We start from the raw sequence: 15,354 nt of genomic DNA, 5'->3' as shown, positions 1-15,354 counted from the left end.
TTCTACTTTTGTGATTCTCTATCATTAAAAAGGCTGATTACGTTTGCTTGTTTTAAATATAAGTTAAATTTTAAAATTCACCAGATCAATTAAGTTGTGACAGTCCTTCCCATCATTTTGACAAGTTTGATACTTGAAAAGCCAGAATTGAATCCATATTTTTATCTTAATTATGTAAAATGTTTGCCCTCAAAAATTAATTTTCAAGTTTAAGGATTTATAATATTGTCTACAAATTTGGTTTACTTAAAATTTAAAAATAAATTTACAGTATTATGATGTAATAAATAAATCAAAAAATTTTTTAATTAAATCATTTTATATTTTTTAAATAAGTAAAGAAAATAGTTATTTAGGCATTATATTGACAGAAAATTTAATTATATAAACTAGATTTATTTTCTAAAATAAGCTCGAATTTGTATGAATTTCCCCATAAATACAACCCTCGAAAATGCACCACGGCTAAACATTACTTACAGCTGACTGTATAGTCATTAATTAAATTTGCTAGGTGGGTTTTCAGATCATGTCCTCTGCGGGCTACAAATCATAATATCACCCAGTCTGCGTCTGCACGATAATTGCAGTTGATGGCACTAAAATATTGGGCGTGGTTTTAGTTTGCCTCGAGCAAGACGAGCACCTCGAGCTGTGCTTTCTGCCTGGCGTCGTCTCGCTGGTGTCGCTGGCATATTAATATCGTCACGCGAGCAGCTAAATCTCCCGAGCATCGGAATTCCATTCAGCGCAGCGTCTCATTCCCCAGAGTTATATCCCGGCTTTTATTCTCTTCTTTGGGAACCCCGTATTGGTCAGAAAAAAAGCATAGATATGTTTAAATCAGAAATTAATTTCTCCGCCTTAGCAGAAAACAAAACCGTTAATAAACAAAATCCTTTGCTTGAATATTCTATAAATAAATTTGGTAGCTCTACTAAGAGATTTTTTGCACAAATGAAATTCAATAATGTCAGAAATAAATTTTTGATTCAAACTCATCCTCAAATATTTGAGGTGCACATTTTTTGCGTTCGACATAGTTTGAACAAAAGATATGGCAAACTGATGCTTTACATTTCAATTTCGTATTATTTGCTGAGAAATTATTGAAGATAAAAAATCAATCTTTTTCTTTCAATTTTGAACTCTCCTGACCAGCTCCTGACCTAATTAATAAATGATGAAGAAAAATTAATATTTTATTTCTTATCTTTTCTTTTTTTTATGAATTTATTGTGACAAATAATGAAAATCACGATTTCTGGTTGAAATATTTCTGTAGTTTATCCTTTCCTGACAAATAAATTTCTGTTCAACAACGGCGACTCCTTGCACATGCAGCACCACTCTTCACACAGAATTCACTCGCTTCCTGTTTGCATCTCTCGCTTTTGTATTATTTTCACACAGACACGTCTTCTTCTTATTCTCTCCAAATGCAAATTTCCCTCTTAATTCTGGAGTGTTGCAGTCGCGCTTGACTTTTTGTCAGCCACCGCTGGCTGGCGCAGGGGCGGAGTCGCGTGTAATTAGCGATGTTTGAACTTTCCCGAATGGTCTTCCACAATTTTTAATTACTCGCTCGCTTGCCTCCGGCGCGCAGGGAACTTCTTTTTTGCCCCAACTTTTTGCTTGCGTTGCTTTGAGGCGCTGATTAAAATTCCTTTTGCTGGAATGGCCCGGCACGCAGGTGAAACGTCGGCAGATGATCATTTGAACTTTCTATCAGGTTGGGCATTTGTTTTTAGGTATGGCAATAATATTTTATAGGCGAGTAAAGACACAAAGATAATATAATCGCTTTGAATTTTAATTTTGTAAGCGCGCTTTTGTTAGAGATATTTTATAAATTTTATCGGGGGATATTCACATATTCGCAAGCTAATTTAGCTTATATGGGAATTGCTGACTCTAGCTTAGCATGTAATATTCCTCATTTTTTTTTTTTTTTTTTTTTTAGTACAGTTGAATATTTCAGTTTTAAATAAATTTTGGGTCGTAGCAGCTTAAAAGATAATTAATTAAAATAATGCATTCATACATTTTTCTTGCTTTGAAACAAAATTACAATTGCGTACAAATTCTTAATGACAAAGAAAATTGCATGATCATGCTTAATTTATTTTTAAGAATTCCATTTATTCGTGAAAAGCAGAATTACTTTAATAATTGCACGCAACTTTTTGTTAAATCCATTTTTTTGTATTTTAGTGTTGATTTCGAATGAAATGTTGGTAATGTTCCCAAATTTTCAATGGTCATTTAATTTAGCACAGACGTTATTTTTTATTTATCTAAAATAATTAGGCATGTATAAATTCAAATAATTTAATGTGTATTTTCCTACGTAATACTTAAATTAAATTAATTTTAAAAATGTTTTCAAATTATTTATCAATTTCAATGTTACTCATCAATTTATTATTAAACATTTTTAATGAAAATTAATTTAAAAAGAATATTCAAAGTCTACTAATATAATAATATATAATGTAGTTCACCTTGGCAGAGTAATTGTAGCATTTATTAAAATTAACTTATTTACAATTCTGCATTACTGGCTTTACGAATTTACGCATTTAATCATGGTGATGTGGCGATCTCTGCCGACTCCACAACAACACAACACATACATACACTACCATTCAGTCTAACCCCAGGCCACCGGCGTAGCCCGCTCAGCTAGTGCGAAGTACAAGAGCATAGCCTCCTCCACATAGAAGACCAAGCTACGTCGGATCGAGCCAGTGTGCGGCCACACACTTTTCCCACAGTGACATGAGCAAATTAAAATATCACGAATTAATCAAAGTATTGAAAATGAACAATTGGCTACATACCTAGACCAAATTAATGAAGTCTCGTTTGCCTTAATTGAATTAATTTATTCTTTGTCTCACTTAACGATTTCCGCTCGAACAAAAAAAGCCAACTTATTTACACCGAGCGCTCTCATACATTCATAACTGCCAACTCGCATTTAAGTCAACGGCAGGATTATTCATTTCAGGCATAAAATTGAATTACAACTTGGCTGGTGGAGCTCGTCGAGTGGTTCACGTCAGATGTTGCGCGCATAAAAAAGTTCAAGTACAGACGGCGCGGGTAGGTAGGTAGGTCTCTTTGGTTTTTGACATGAAAACACATCAAAAGAGGTCGCGTCTACTCGAAGGGAGCACTTCATGTGCACTCGGCGAGTGCCGCGCGCTAGGCGTGTTTATTGAAATAGGGCAAAAAGCATGCGAGCCTAGAGCTGCTCTCCGACCGCCGTCGTCATGACGATTCAATTGACGGCCCATAGTGTGCCAACTTACATACCACAGCTCACTCACACGTGCCCGCAAAAGTCATCAAGCCCGTCGGTTCCTTGGCATTTCCATTTGTTTTTAATTAAATGCACGGCGCCCTTGCGGAACGTGAGCGAATGCCATTTGGGTCAAATGCTGCACTTAATTTTTGTTTTTGCATTTTAATCGTTTCACTCCCTCCCTCATTCTGCGCTCGGGAAAAGCAAAAATTCTAAGGGTTAGGAATTTTTGAGCGAAAAAAAAATTGTATGATTTTTAAGGGATTGTTTTTTTTCCAGAAAATCTAAATTTCATATTTGAGATCTTCAACGTAATTAAATACTAATTTTTGGCAAAACATACAAAGTCATTAACTTCCACAGTGACAGGAAAGCCTTATATGGTGTTTTGTGTAAAAAAATACCCTTAGAAAGTTTCAATACTTTGTGCTGAAAATTTTAATTTATAATAATTGTCAATTTAAATTATGCACTTTTGAATAATAATAATAAAAATATCACATAATTATACTTTAATATTAAATTATATATTAAAATAGCCATATGAGCTTAAATTTTTTTTCTTATTTCTTTAGAATAGTTTGAGTAATTTTGATCGCTTTTCAAAATTACCAAGCGAATAAATTAATATATTGCCGAGTTTGAATGGAATTTTTGCGTCTCCCTGCGGCTGAATTTATAAGCAGCTCTCTCTTCTACACTAATTTTCATCACCGTCATCATCATCATCATCGCCTTTATGGCAGGCGATATTATTACTTTTTGCAATTAAGGGACCGGCGAGAGAGTTTCTTAAGCTTTTTAGCCTCTCACAAAAGATTAAAGCGGTGAAGTCTTATTAGTAGCCGCGGCCGCGCTGTTTTCAGTCGGGGGCCAAAGTTCAAAGAGCATCTCATAATCTACAGATGCGTAAGGCTGCGCATTTCGTTCACGTACACTTGGCGGAATAAGAGAGGAACATAAATCATTGTTGCACGTCGTCGCCGGGCAAAGAGAGATTTCCCCCGGGCGGAAAATTGCTGCCCGACTTTGAGCATTCGCGTGTATAATGAAACGTAAAAGGCAGGTTTTCTTTGCCATCTTGAGTGAAGGCAAATCTATTTTTCTCGCGCACAAACACTGCTAAATTGGCAAAACACGTTTTTTCCGGGTGCGAAAGCAAATAAAAGAAAAGTGCCACGACGGACATGGCCCAGAAGCTTTTTTCCATTTCTCAAGATATGCGGAAAAAGCGAAGACAAAAGTATGCTTTTTCGAAGCGCATGTACGACTTTGGGAAAGTGCCATAAATAAAACGGCTTGACATTCGAGAGGGCACATAATCGTAGGAACTCGATCAATTTCAAGCATTCTGCTCGTACATCATTGAGAGTCAAAAACATCAACTGCATCGATTGCAGATGTTTAGAATTGGTAAAATATACAATTGACAAAACTATTTATGCTGTTTAATAGTGTTTAATAATATAAATCACAATATTTAATTATTCAATTTACTGCAACCATTATTTGATGAATCAGCCTTTGTCCCATTATTTCCAATGAAATTTGATTACCTTAACAATTTAGATGTTCATGTTAGATTTATAAATGAAAAATCATAATATTGTTATTAAATAATTTATAACGTGATGTTATTTCTATTAAATAAAATTAAACACAAACAATTTAGCTTTTTTAAATTATGCAAATAAATGTTTTTTAATAAAGATACAAATTATTCAATAAATATTTTAAATCAATTTATTTTAAAATTTATTTCTATAAAATAATATAATGGTTAATATTTTTAACATTGGCAATAATAGCTCTGTTAGCTTTAATGACAATATCTCCTATGTAGCAGTGACGAATATTTCAATTAATTTTTCTGTTTAAAAACATCTTATGCTAACAATCTTGTCCCTGACAGTTTATAAAGAAGTGAGAAGTCCTTGTGAAAAATGGCCTTGCTTATTATTATCGTGAGGCGGTGAAGAACTGGGAAATTAAAAAGTGCCGGCGCACGTCTTGACCTAAAAATTAGCGTCAGCGGCTCGGCCAATAAGTATGCAAATGAGCACGCGGGAATGCAGATGAGGCAGCGAGAGTAGGTCTCGAGAGGCGACTCCTCTCGTCAGCTCGCTCTGATAATGCGGCCGCAGACCATTATTAACGTTATTATGCAGCAATAATAATAATAACGCCACATTAGCAGTGCAATCAGTCGCGGCCAGTCTCGCTCTCGCCGCACTGACAAGGTTTGTTTTTTAAGTAAGACGGGCCCATTTTGATGTGACTTTTGCGTAGGCAAAATTTAAGCAAAGAATAATTAAGAGCCATATTTTATTCATATTTTTTTTTGTATACGTTTTATATCTTCATTGGTATTATTGTCCTTAATCTTACAAATATTTTTGTCAATTAATTCATTTTCCCTCAATTTTAGCATGTCAAGTGCTGATTATTGATGGATTTGGAGCTGTTCCCATTTTTCTATATAAATAATAAAATAATAACTATTTATATCGTTCTTGACGCAATAATATTCCGGGTACAGTAAAAACAGCGCAAATCACGTGGTTGCCGGTAAGTACAAAAATAAATAATAAGTTTCCAAAATAATCCAAATTAAATATTCACGTGAAACTTCTTGACCTGCATATTTAGTAGCTACAGCAGAAGTTTATATTCGGCCATCAAAATTCTCACAGTCTTCTGATAATGATGAGCTCAGCTGTTTCAGCGGATCTATAATAATTTTATTGAAACTTCCTTATATTCGTCAAATCAAGAAAAAGCAGGACTAAATTTCGCCAACTTTCGTGCCAATTTTAACACACAAAAATCGGTGTTTTGCTCGTCAAAAACATACCTCGTGCGCCTTACTTGTTACAATATGCATATAGGCTTTGCATACATGTGTACACAAGTACACAATTTCACGTAGCCGGGCACACATCAAATGCATAATGAAATCAGGCCGCTGTGTTGTAAAAAGGGATCAAAACTCAATTAAATCGGTGCGATTACGCGGCCAGCACTATAATCCCCCATGGAGTGGAGCCATTAAAGCAGCGTTACATCGCTTTTCCATCAGCGAATCTATTTAATTAATTATTTTTAGCGTCGACGTAGATTTACTGATGCCGAGCGGCTTTGTTTGAAAGAGAGGATTCTAATTAATTTTGGAGACAGTCGGGACGAGAGCCGCGGCTTTGCTACAAAAGCGTTTCTGTGAAAACAAGAAAAAAGCGAATACAATCCCTGAGGGGCAGAATTAAAACTAGTTTATTTGACAAGGATCCTCGTTCTATAAATCTAGCCTGTGTGATATCGAATTCGTCTTTCCTTGTGTCATAATTTAGACTTTCATTATTAATTAAAATCATCAAACTATCACATACATTGCAAGTATCGTTTGATAAGAATTCATGAACAAGAACCATTAAAAAATTACTTAAAAGAAAACGTTTTGTATTATACTGAAGTGTGGTTTGTGAAATTATTTATTTAAAATTTTAAAATGAACAGAGTAAGTAAAGAATTTTTAAAAACTTGGAAAAAACCCAGCTAAAAATGAGTTCTAAAAGTCATTAACACTAGTTTTTATATTAATTTTAATATTAAAAATAATGTATAAAATAAAAAAATATAAAATTTTAATTTTATAAATTATTTAAAATGATATATAAACATGAACTAAAATTCCTTGTTGTTAGGTAACACTGACTTTTTCCAATGTTTCATGACCAAAAACAAAAATAAATCAATAAAACCAATTTTTCAGCAATCGGCTAGTTCGGTAGCTCTCCTAGAAAGAGTAAAATAATAAAATGAATTCTCTGTTGGCACGTAACACTTTTTGCACGAGCAGTATTATTTGCATGCGAAATCGACAGACTGAATTGAAACTCTGTGCACATATTGATTTAACATAATAAGCGCGCACTTTGTGGACGAGTTAGTCAAGTATGCAGATGAGAAGCGAAATCCATTTCACTGCGCTGCATGGGGATGGGAAAATATCGCATCATTCGATTACAAAACTGATCCAGCAGGTGCATGTCTGTCTATCTCGGCCAAGGCAATCTCTCTGCTGTCTCGTATTTTTAACATTTGCCAGCCAAACACATTTTTTCCATTTTTCCACGGCAGCTTGTTTGTTTTGAATAAAACATATAAGCGGACGGACGAATACACAAAAGCGGTTTAATCCCCCTAATGCCACCGTCGCTGCTGTGAAAATGCAAAAAGCCCGCGTTAAAAAATAAATAGGAAGAGATACGCCAATAAACCGTTCTGATTCATGCGTGGCTGCCGCAGAAATAAAAGAGAAAAGCAGGGATTTAAAGTATCGCGTCGAGCGCTGAATTGAGCTGCACGAGAGAAGGACACTTTTATCAATTGACTCGCTCTGGCTCGTCGTGGAAAAATGCCAGCAAAATACTCCCACGAGTGTTCGTTCCTTTCCTTTCCTCTATTACGTGAAACAAGAAAAAATCGGGAGAGATGGTGCTGCGTGTGACTACAAAGAACGGCCCTTAATCGAATTTATTGCAAATCGCATCCATCTTCATCATAGCGTGCTGATGCAGGCGGCACTTCTTCTTTTTCCTTTTCCGCCAATTTTTTTCCCGCTCCGATAAAAGAATGTTTGGAAAGATCAGCCGATATTATCTCCCGGCGCCCCTCATTTCATATTCAGCCGCAGAGTGACACCCTTTTTCTGTTGCAAATGAGGCGCACAAAGTAGAGGGTCCTGATTAAAGTGACGGTTTCCGATTTAATAAGCAGAATTTTAAATTAATGCTATTCAAAAACGAACAGGGCCAAACCACAGCACACGGTGCTTGCTTTTTCTGCTTTGTTTGGCCAAATTGATGGCTCGCATTTCATTAATTTTTTTGCTACATGTGCAGGGTGTGTGTTTTGTACACCTTGTTTGTACGCCGATATGGATTGTGGTTTTGAATACACAGCAAACGCAAAAAAAAACATGGATTGAAATTCCTAGTACTGGTCGTAATGTAAATCCCTGCTTTGCAATTCAATAAAAAAAAGTAAGTGGCGCGGAAATTAAAAGTAAAGCTTGGCCTGTTATTGATATAAATTTAGTTGTAAATATGAAATTCTACAATGAATCTCATTTCCTTTTTACTATTGAATTTTATTTATTATTAGAATTAAAATAGCAAACAACCAAAGACTAATAAATAAAAACTAATTTTACCAATTGGTAATTTATTGGTTGGGAACATATTAAAATTTTACACTTAGAAATATCTTGTAAACTCGGATAAATTAAGTATTTTGGCCTAGAACTATGAAAGTATGAAATTACTTCCAATGAAAATAGTTTTCCCTATTTTAAAATATAAAAAATCAATGGTTAAAATTAATTTCTCTCTTTTATTTTTTTAATAGTCTTAATAAAAGTGAGTGTAAAATATTTAAACTTTTATTGAAAATAATTTAATCCTTTCTAATTTTCAATTGTAATTTTACCATCAATATTTTAAATGAGATTTTGAAAGTTGATACTTCCTAATAAAATTTCTTTTAACGCGCTTTGGGTATTAAAGGCAATATTTTTTTCCGTTTTTTTTATTGTTTTAAAAAAGTTGAGTCCGATTAAAAAATAAATGAGACGGTTTAGCCTAATAATTTTGATATAATGCTTGTAAGTTTGCCATTTTCTTCCAACAATGAGAATTCTGGCGACAAACTATGAAACGTCGTCTGACAAAGCAGCTCCGGGCAAACTCCAAAACTTGAGAGGAATTTGTAAATGAAATAAGTTGCCGGCAGGAGGGTCGGAATTGATAATTGAAACGTCCCCCGCCGATCTTTCTCTCTGCGTCAAGATCGACGGTGCACTTGGACGAGAAAGTTGTTCCGGTCTGAGCAGCTCCTGCGTAATATTGGGGCGCGAAAGAGGGCTGTCAGAAGTGTGAGAGAGAGCAAGGGTTGCTTGACTGACGAAACTAATAACAGCGATTTCCTCTCGCGCGAATTTTCCATTCGCCGCCAAAAATTGCACGCAGGCGGCAAGTTGAAAAGAAAGCCGGCGTGTCAGGCCAAGTTTGCAAGACAAATTTCCTGCCTGTGGGACAGACGCGAAAAGAGAATGCGAGGAGAGAGAAGCCGGTCCGCGCCCTCGTAATAAAACGGGGAAAATTGCAGTGACCCGCTGAAGAATCGCCGGCAAAAAATGATGACGAGAGGAGCGGCGGCTCCACTTACATAAATCATTGCAAGGCATAAATTTCGTCTATTGCTGCGAGCAGAGTTAAGAGCTTGAGAACGATGGTGGCCATTTCCCCCATTTTGAAACGGCTTCCCAGGTACTCAAGCAGTCGGCTAATGGCTCGAATGGACAAAAACTTGTAAACCCCAATGGTGATCTTTTTATTCTCAAAAAGACATTGTAAGAATAAGGAATAGTAAAAATGACATTAAAGTAATTATAGTTTTTGAAATGTGTTCTGAAAATATAGTTATTTTTTTCTTTGCAAATTTTGGTTTTTCAATCGAGTTTTTCTATTTGGTTTTTGTAGTGCAGAGGATTTTACAAAATAAATAGGCATCTGTTTAATATGAAAATCAATATGAAATCAATAAAAAAAAGTAACGTTCAGAATTTTTTTAATTAATATTTAATTTAGCCATCCACCTGAATTTTGAATTTTGTAGCTCAAAACTTGGTTATTTTAACATAAAGTTAAATACTAAAAGCATGAAGCCTGATCTTATTATCTCCCTTGCCTCAGTCATTTAGGTCAATAGAACATGATAAGTTGGCGCAAACTATGGATAGATTTTTATCTCATTGTAAAACAAAGGAAAAATGAAACGAAAAAATTCCCTATTCTTGTTCCATATAAAAGGCAAATTATGAAGCAATGGTATAGATTCATCCAGCGTGCACAAAAAACCAATTGCATTTCACTTTGTTTCCTTCAACAAAATAGAGATCAAAACAATTTCCGCAAATTTTTTCCTTCCGAGATTCCTGTTGTCAAAAAGTATTGACGGAAATTTGGTTTCGCGGAAATCGATCTATGAAGAAGAAAAAAATGCCACTCGGAAAGGAAATAAAAAGGCCTTCCTTTCGTGACTGAATGAGTATAAAAAGAAGGAGGTGGAGGGTCGCCTGTGCTCATAATAAGCCGACAGCATCAATAAGTGATGAGGCGGCGGTGGAAACTCATCTCCTTTCAATCACGATTGCAGCGCGCGACGTCGCCGTAAAATTAAGCCGCCGTAATTTCACGTGTGAGAGCGGCCGGGAAATAATGTTTCTATTTCAGATGGAGAGAAAGATCGAACGGTCTCTTGACTGGTATTAAATATTTATGTTTCAGGCGCGCCGTAAAACGGCAGGGCTCACTTAAGGGGATATAAACAAAAAGGGTGATTATGCTGGCGATCGGTCTTTTACTCACCAAAGGTGTCAGTGCTTGGTTTTGGCGACGATCTCCGCGGCCAGTCGGTACAGCTCCTCCACGTCCTGCCGGCAAAAAAACGAAAGATGCACCGTCAGGGATGAAAAAGAAAAAATAGAGCTTGATGTTTAAACAACGTGCAACGTGAAAATGAGCGCGTCTCTCGCAACAGATCGTAAAATTTTTAATAAAAGAAAGAACGACGGCGTATAAGGCTTATGGAAAAAGTTCCAGCCAGATAACCCGAGAGCAGAAAAAGCTGTCCTTGCACACACGACCCGACGAAAATGGTCGTCTCTGGAGATAAGGAACGGCTAGAAAAAGAAACAAACTCCCTGGAAGTAATGATGATTCCGGTCTGACTTGCATGATTGCGAGAAAATAAATCATTCTGTAGGATGAATGTGGTCAGATAAATCAACTTTTTGTCCTAGTCAATTCTTCTCTGAGTGAGATTTTCACGAATCCTAAGTATAAATTATAAAATATTTTTAAAAGTCTCCAATCAACACAAAACTGATTAATTGATTTAAAAGAGAAGGTTTACTTATTCTCCAATTAAATTTTAATTTTCTTTCAAAACACAATTTTATGATTAACAAAAGTGCAGAAAATATTTTGGAATTAATGATAGCAATGTAAATTCGATTAATTGTGATTTTTTTCATTTATAAAAAATTCCTTAAAATTGTCAGGAATAAAATATTTCGACGTTGTGTGATATAAATGTGTTACTTTAAAAATCCTGCTTATATTACACATCAAAAGTAAGAGTTAAAAAATCTAAATTTACATGACTCTTCAATCGATTCTTACAATTAGGTGAAACCACAACTGTAATTGCGTAAAATTCAGCCATGTACCACTTTTCGCTATAATATAATTAAGAATTCCAGCAAATCTTGATTTTTACTTGAAAACAATTTTCTTTGTCTCATAAAAATTGTTAAAAAATGAAAAAGAAAAATTATTAATATGCATCAAAAATTTAGCAATTAATTTGTTTAATTTTAAATAAAACTAGAAAAAAATTGGTTTTTAGAAAAAAAAAAGTGCATAGCGTATATAGAGCTATGAAAAATTGACAGTCAATTATTTTATTTTAGCTCAATTTTCATCTCTGTTTGAAGAGTTTGTATTTTCTGTAATGAAAATCAATAAATCATTTAAATACGTAGTTTTTGTTCAAATTTTGTACCGAAAAATATTGATTAAACTGAGTATCCCTTCAGTCGATTTCATTTCTGGCAAGTCCCACTTTCTATATTTACCAGCAAGCAGCAGGAAGTGCGAACCAATTTATCGCAGCACCGTTTTGTTTGTGCGCGTTGGCGCGCAAGTTAAATTTGTTGCTCTTTGTGAAAAAAGCAACAAGCTTTCCGGACGATTGGGCATCAAGTGTTGGACCTTTTTTCCCCGAATACATTCGCGCCGCGCACCGATCAAAGGCAGTTTGTGTTTTATGTGCGCCCGTTAACTCCGCCGCCGGTTTGCAAAATTTATAACTTTCATGGCAACGGCAGGGGGGCCAGCAAAAGGGGACGCGGAAATTGGATTTTGGGCTTCAGGTTCCGTTCGACCGGTCAAAATTACAAAAATGGAACATTCTTTATTCAACAAAGTAACCAAGGTTGACATAGCGGGGTTTGATACAAATATAAATAAATGTTAATAACACCCTAAAAGAAGTATTGTTTATTTATATTTTCAACTATATATAACGTAAATGGACAATTTTGTAAAAATTAGAATACTTTACTTTTGGGTCACAGAGTGGTGAATCAATGGCACTCTTTAGTTTTACTGGAATATCAATATCAGTATGTAACTAGAGTTTTTCATAATTAATGACAAATTGTATGAAAATTATTCACTGCATAACAAAATATTATTATTGCGCATTGCACATTTCCTCTGAGAATTATGTTTATATTTAGGATTGAAACAATAATATTTATATCAACATTCATGCAACATATATGGAGCTCGTTTTAAATTACCACTAATTGTAAAGTCAAGATCGAGTGATTTGTCCAATGTGTTTACTTTCAAATTTCAAAATAAGCTATTCACTTTTGGACTTGACTGAGTGAGGGGTCAACTATTACTATAGAGTAAATCAATGAATAAGATTATTATATTATTTGCATGTTCTATCACACTCATTCTGTATTTCCCCTCAAGATAGAGAGGGCGACGCATCAGTGCCGCACAATAAATAGAGCAGAGCGATAAAACCAAAGTTTCATTTAGTTCACAGATGATCAACCGTTGGTAAATCTTTGATCCACATCCTCTCCAGGCGTGCTGCAACCAATACCATCGAGGTGATATGAGTGATTCAGGTTTCATATATAGTATAACAGCGGCTAATAACCTTAAAAGAAATAATTTATATTTTGATTATTAATACTTTAATTTTTTTTTATCAAATATGAAAATTTATAAACTAGATTTTATCAATTTTGTTTCACAGATCAAGTGGTCACCTTTAAAAAAAAATTTATTGGAGAATCTTTATAGGTAATGTAATTTGACCTGTTACAACTAAATGTAAATCAAAGAAAAGTCTTACATTTTATTTTATCATTTACCGATTATTGTTCGATGTAATGCAAGAAACTTAAGATTAAGAACATTATTTAGAATAGGAATTTTCATATAATTATATATTATTTAAATTATTGCAGATATTTTATACCTTCGTGGGCAATAAATATTTTTTATTTTATTCATTTTATATGGGTTTTAACATTTTTTGTTGATATTTATTTTGCAGGCAATGTCAAGTACCAGCCAGCAAGAACGAAGCAGCCACCTCAATGATGTGACGTCAGTGGTCACTGTAATTGTACGATTTTATACCATATTATATAAATTATAGATTTTAAATACTAAAAAACTTAATTTCTATTTAAATTTGTGTGTTAGGAGACCCATGATGATTTAGTGACTCCTGCTTTGACTATGTTCCAACAAACACTGACATTTGATGCTATAGAAAAAATTTGCTCACGCCTGATAATGAATGAATCAGAAAACCTAGCAAACTCGCCTCAACCGGCAATGCGTGGAGGGGCTCTTCATCATCCAACTGGTGGTATGATCCATATTTATTGAAAATATTTTCCTTTTTTGTTCGTGCTAAAACAGCTTTAAGATCAAGTCATGATTGTCTTTTGGAACATGAAGAGCTGCAGACATTCCAACGGAATTCTGGTATTTTCAATGCTACCAATTTGGACTGTGTGGATGTAACTGGTACAGAGGGAAAAATTTTATATCAAATCTTACAAGTTTTTTTATACAGTCCTTGCGTGTTGGGTCGGGCCCGTAGTTTTCTCAATTGCTTCGATTGTAATGGGGTCCATTTTTTACGGCGAGTGTCCAGCAGAACCAAATATCCTGATTTACCTGATCATCGGAGGTCTGAATTTTGACAAATTTAATTGCAAAAATTAAACTAATGTTTCTTGAAATAGGAATAGCAGTGCTTTTTCTGCTGTTTGAAAAGTGGTTTGTTTGGTTTGATGACAAAGACCTCTTGAACACTCTTTATATATTCATGATTGTTTGGTTGGTGCTCGGCTCGTCTTGGATCTACGGTCACTACAAGCCAAGCTTCAACCTCACCGACAAGGATTATTGCAATCCCTCCGTCTACATGTTTGCATTCTGGATCACCAACTTTCTGTGGATCATTGTTGTGATTTTGTGCTCAATAATTTGCATTGTATGCGTGTTGCGAAAGATGTACAATCGCTCACCATGAGTGCCTTATAATATTATAGTAAGTGAAATATTTTAAAACTTTAAATACTTAGTCATTAGAGGAATAAAAAGCATCTATTGAAGGAATAAATTTTTCATTATAACTTCAAGAAAAAAATTTTATAGAAAATATTTGCTGCTCGTTTTGTTGTTTAATGTATGTCCAAGGTATTCTATTTCAAATTTTATTTTTAACAGCAGATCTCTCGTTTAAAATGTTTCTTTTTTTACTGGTAAAATTGCAAATTGCACTACCAAATTTAATTGAGGTTTGTGAGAAGGAGAAAAAATATGAAAGGATCAGCAAAATTGAAAATTAGAAAACCTTCTATTTTTCAATTTTTTTTTCAATATTCTGTCTTGGAAAGTGTCCCAATGTAAGATTAGCAACCCCGTTGTTTAAATTTAAAAAAAAAATGGCTGAAAAATAAATATATTAATGGCTTCAGATGTGTTTTATTTTTATTCGGGCTTTTTAGCAAACCTTTACAAGTTGTGATAATTTCCGGCTAATTTTTTTCTTTAATTTTTTTCATTACTTTCTAGTGTAGAATAAACAATAACAAATGGTTTATTTATTCAAACAGAAGTAAAAATTCTGCATATTTTTTCCCTTGGCAATAAAATGTGAACAAGGTAAACAAAATTTAAACAAAAAGATCAGGCATTTTTGCTCTTTAGTTTTTTTTTATCCTTTATATATAAAAAAAAAAAATATTATAGATATAATATTTTTTATAACAGAAAAACTGTTTTTAGTTGTAAAAGAAAGATGTCATGTAATAAAACACACAAAAACCATCCCATCAAAATTTGATACAAAAGAGCTGATGAGTGTCAAGAGCA

General features: G+C 34.3%; 1 protein-coding gene across 1 annotated transcript in view; it reads right to left on the bottom strand.

Moving 5' to 3' along the window:
* The window catches only part of LOC132196938 (uncharacterized), a 70,387-nt gene that overhangs the window by 20,441 nt on the left and 34,592 nt on the right, over positions 1-15,354 (bottom strand). The window contains exon 6 of the mRNA XM_059619906.1: positions 10,738-10,802. Within this exon, the coding sequence (XP_059475889.1) occupies positions 10,746-10,802 (57 nt within the window). The 3' untranslated portion in view covers positions 10,738-10,745. The remainder of the gene's footprint in view (positions 1-10,737; positions 10,803-15,354) is intronic.

This window comes from Neocloeon triangulifer, unplaced genomic scaffold (assembly GCF_031216515.1).
Source record: "Neocloeon triangulifer isolate White Clay Creek 2 clone unplaced genomic scaffold, ASM3121651v1 ptg000001l, whole genome shotgun sequence".
Classification (NCBI taxonomy): Eukaryota; Metazoa; Arthropoda; class Insecta; order Ephemeroptera; family Baetidae; genus Neocloeon; species Neocloeon triangulifer.
This window is presented reverse-complemented; position numbering and strand designations above follow the sequence as displayed.